Raw genomic sequence first — 4,262 nt, 5'->3', positions numbered from 1 at the left:
CGTTTTGCTATTTTTATAATTTTGAAATTTTTTTACCATTTTTCTAAATGAAATTTTAAATTTTGCTATTTTTCTTGTTAGCCCTACTAAATTTAGTCCATTTTCACTAAATCCAAATTTATCCAACATTGTTGCTGCTTAGTTTAACGGTCAAGGGTTTTCTTCCTTGGCCACTCAAGCTACAATCTTTGCTATCATTTCTTTTCTTTTCATTTTGTGCATGTGTTGATGTATGAAAATTAAAGTTGATCTATCACACAAAATGTGAATGTTTCACAGAAAGTCCTGACAATCATGAAAACAACAAATAATATACCAACAGCAAATATACGCAAATAACACACAGAGTAAGTGATGGGTGTATGCTATTAGTAATGTTATATTCATATACTATTTTTTTTTTAGATTATAGATATTAGCTATCATATTTTATTTGAATTATAAAATTTTAATACTTTTTGGTACTTGATTTTTTAACCTTTTTTTATGTTTGTGGCCGATATTTTTTTCTTCCAGTTTCAACATTCAATAGCCAAGTAATTATACGAGTCTTGCTTCGATTTAGCTTCGGTTTTTGGTGTTAATCATGTGAACTTTTATATGATGTTCTATCTTTGAATGTTTTTTCAATTATTGAATTGGGTTGGTGATTATGCTTTTCCCCTCAACACTTATAGGAATTGGGATGATAAATTTTTTTAAAAAAATTGTTTTAGAATAACTTTTGGTTAAGGGACGCTAACACCTTTTAAACTTTTTAAATTGCCCTTTCACTCCTTATTCTACGACATATCTAGTCATTTTAATGTTTAAATGTTACATAATAGTATAGCATATGCTCATTCTACGACATTTTTTATTTATATTTTTATGTTATAGTACAAATAAGAAACTAGAAAAAAGTCTTTCACGAAATATTAAAAGCATCACAACTACAAAATAAAATAGATCAACTTGGTGCACCAATTAGCAGCAAAAGTGATAATATCTCCCCAAAGAGGGTTAATTCTTAGAAACATCCTTGAAAGATTCTATTATTATGCTCAAACCATATAAACTAGAGTATTGAACCCTTTCTTGAAAATTATTTTATCTTATTTCCCTCTAACTCGCTTTTCTTTTTCTCTATTAACCAATCATTATTCTTCAAATCTCATTCATACACCAAATACATAAAGACTGAATAAAATACAAAGATAGTATTTGAATTCATAGTAGAGAAACAACCCTCATAAGTGTGGACATTTTCAGTCCATGAGCTTAAGAGTTTTCAGCATGGAAGGATTGATTACACTGAAGCCTCCATCGACCATCAGATTGAGGCCGCTGACATAGTTGGCATCATCGCTAGCCAAGTAGAGTGCAGCCTTGGCTATGTCGTCGGCCTTTAGGACGCGACCTTTGAGATTGGCCCAGCTAGTGACCATGGTCTCAACCATCTCCTCTTGCATTGGGTCACAGGGTCCTGCAATCCCAGTGGCGACGGCGAAGGGGGCGACGCAGTTGACTCTGATCCCATGTTGGCCGAGCTCGGCGGCTAGGTTCCTAACTAGCCCCAAGATTGCACATTTGGAGGCTGTGTATGGGTGCGTTGAGATACCAGAGATGTTGGTGGTTGCGCTGCTTGTGAATAGAATGCACCCATTCTTTTGGGGTATCATCACCTTGGCTGCATGCTTTGCCCCCCAAAATGCCCCCATCACGTTTACCCCCAACACCTTTATTATATCATTCAATTATGAAACTGAGATTATTTATTTATGCTCAAACTTATATTAATATTAATGAGTTAGTTCTTGAAGCTATTGCTATTAAATTATTCAATATGTAGAACAAGAACAATATTTCCTAGGCTGGCAAACCACCCATGAAAATCTAAATTTTATATAACTCATCTCTGTGCAGCCTTACATACTAATAAAACTGTCACGTATCTGATTTTTTTAAAAGAAAAAAATTAGATTGTTTATTTATATTTTACTTTGTAAGGAAAATGGATAATCATTGTTTTTGTAAACATCAAACTTAAAAAGTGTAGAGTATATATGAACCAAAAAGTATATTTCCCATATTACCTTGTCCAAGTCAGATTTTGTAACGTCCAATATGCTGCCAAGGGTACGGTCGATGACGCCGGCGTTGCTGTACATGATGTCGAGCTTGCCATGCCGGTCCACGGCGGCATCTACCAGATTTCTGACGTCTTCTTCCTTTGATACATCGCAATGGATATAGCTTACATCTTCACCGAGTCCGTCAGCGATTTTTTGGCCGACTTCGTCTTGGATATCGGCAATTATCACTTTCGCTCCATTTTGATGGAAAATTCGCACTGCACTGGCTCCGATCCCGCTTGCGCCCCCGGTAATGATCGCCACCTTCCCTTCCAATCTAAAAACTCCAAAATTGCACATGTTCATCGAATGGGTTATATATATAATTTAGCTAATATTTAGTGGTGCATACTAGAAAATTCCTGCTTTCATACATTAACAAAAACATCGGAAATTAGACATTATTTAGAACCCAGAAAAATTTAGAATATATTTAAACATATAGTTTGGTAATAAAAATAATATATATGTTTTGAAATTGTCGACAATCCCACGTTGAAAAAAACAAGGGGACTCACACTCCTTATAACATGGATGGGTTACTCCTCACATAGCCAATTGATTTTAAGATGGAATTCCATACTATCTAACATGGTATCAGAGTCCATAAAATCCAAACTACTATCTAGCATAAATGGGTTTTTGGCCATGGGAACTTACCTTCTAAGAGGAGTTGGAGAGCCATTGAGAGTCATTCTTGTTGAACAAGAAATGAAGGAAGCGGTGGAAGGGAGAGAGAAACAGAGAGCTTTGGATTTACTGATTTTATTTTGAAGGGTGAGATTTCATGATGCGGGTCGTTGAGATATTTAAAGGGGACACTGCTTTGTCAAACCATATCATTTTAGTCTTTTTCAAAAGATTTTTTTTTTTTTTCCAATTTAGTTGAGAAGCGCCAAATTTTCTTGTTAAGGCATTTAATTTTACGCGATCAAAATAACTTACCTACTTTTCGTTCATTAATTATTTAATTTAATTTTTTGTAGTACACAATTAAGATATGTAGATTGTAAGAGGTAGTAGCCAAGTGAGTTTAGAAACGTCATGAATGATGTATTTACTAATTCGGCCCAAGAATTTGAGTCTAAGTGATGAATACAGTCCATTTTGACTAAATCCAAATCTACCAAAAAATAAAATCCTTGGTGCAATTGAGGAGTGTAAAAATTGAATGTTGAACAAATTGATTGTTGTATCGTAGAATGACAATCCTTTAAAAGTAATTATGACACGACTTTGGTGTTAATCGTCTCACGTTGGTTGTTCATAAGGTTAACATAACATTCTTGACAAATAAAAAAAGTTGGAATTAAGAAAAAAAATCACTCGGAGAAAAATCAAAGAAGATTTGTATCTCTTTTCGAACCAAGTTTCTATCATCAATTTATAATAAATTTTGAAAACATTTCAGATATAAAATTGAGACTTGTAATGATCAAATGGTTTTAAAATATTACATATATAATCATCTATGAGATTTGTAACCATCAAAAAGTTTTTTTTAAGATCTAAATATCAAAACACGGCCACAAAATTAAGAAATATGTAATTCACATGTCATTCCCAATTGTGAAAGGAGACTTAAAAAAATTGAAAAATCGAAGCAAACCAAACTGATCCATTAGTTTGGTTAATTCAGCTTTTTAGTATAAAACTAACTTCTTCTTCTTCTTTTTTTTTTTTATTAGTTTTGGAGATGGAAAATTTCACAAAATAACCCAAAAACCTAAAACTTTTCTTCCAATGACCTCTTCCTAAAAACTTTTCTACCACCGACCGTTTACCCATGCAAAATTCCAAAATTATCCCCAAATTTAAAAAGCCTTTAGACTGTTTGGTATCCACGCACCTCTACAAATACTTTACAACGATAAGTTCCCTTTATTTCCTTCATTTCCTTCCCAAAGCATTTCTCTTCGAAGAATTTTCTCTCAAATTTTCTCCCGTTTTCTCTCCGAACTTTAGCCGAGCACTCCTCGCAGATTTCTCGTCGGTCATCTCTACGCACTTGCCACCGTCGTCGTGATATGAAAAGTATGAGACTCTTCTCCTTGAAGAGTGCATGTTAAAATTCGAGGTTTGACTATCTTGTAGGGTTTAATTGCGTATTCGTTCGTAATCGATCGTTAAGAGAATACTAAGCGATCG

At 33.9% G+C, this 4,262-nt stretch overlaps 1 protein-coding gene across 1 annotated transcript; it reads right to left on the bottom strand.

Annotated features, from left to right (window-relative positions):
- Positions 1-966: 966 nt before the first annotated feature.
- On the bottom strand, positions 967-2,934 carry LOC120090806 ((21S)-21-acetoxyl-apo-melianone synthase SDR-like). Its single transcript, XM_090306578.1, has 3 exons — positions 2,775-2,934; positions 2,076-2,391; positions 967-1,718 (listed from the first exon to the last, which is right to left on the bottom strand). The coding sequence occupies exons 1-3, from the start codon at positions 2,807-2,809 to the stop codon at positions 1,248-1,250; spliced, it is 822 nt and encodes a 273-aa protein (XP_090162704.1). The 5' UTR covers positions 2,810-2,934; the 3' UTR covers positions 967-1,247.
- Between the last annotated feature and the right edge of the window lie 1,328 nt (positions 2,935-4,262).

The sequence above is a fragment of the Benincasa hispida genome, chromosome 11, assembly GCF_027475165.1.
Source record: "Benincasa hispida cultivar pf3 chromosome 11, pf3_genome.v1.1, whole genome shotgun sequence".
NCBI classification, from domain to species: Eukaryota; Viridiplantae; Streptophyta; class Magnoliopsida; order Cucurbitales; family Cucurbitaceae; genus Benincasa; species Benincasa hispida.
This window is presented reverse-complemented; position numbering and strand designations above follow the sequence as displayed.

Excerpts from the sequence above, each read along its gene's own strand:
- LOC120090806 (XM_090306578.1), bottom strand. The coding sequence starts at position 2,809 with ATGACTCTCAATGGCTCTCCAACTCCTCTTAGAAG. Across the intron at positions 2,392-2,774 it reads TCTCCAACTCCTCTTAGAAG|ATTGGAAGGGAAGGTGGCGA; the intron begins GTAAGTTCCCAT and ends TGGAGTTTTTAG. Across the intron at positions 1,719-2,075 it reads CAAAATCTGACTTGGACAAG|GTGTTGGGGGTAAACGTGAT; the intron begins GTAATATGGGAA and ends GATATAATAAAG.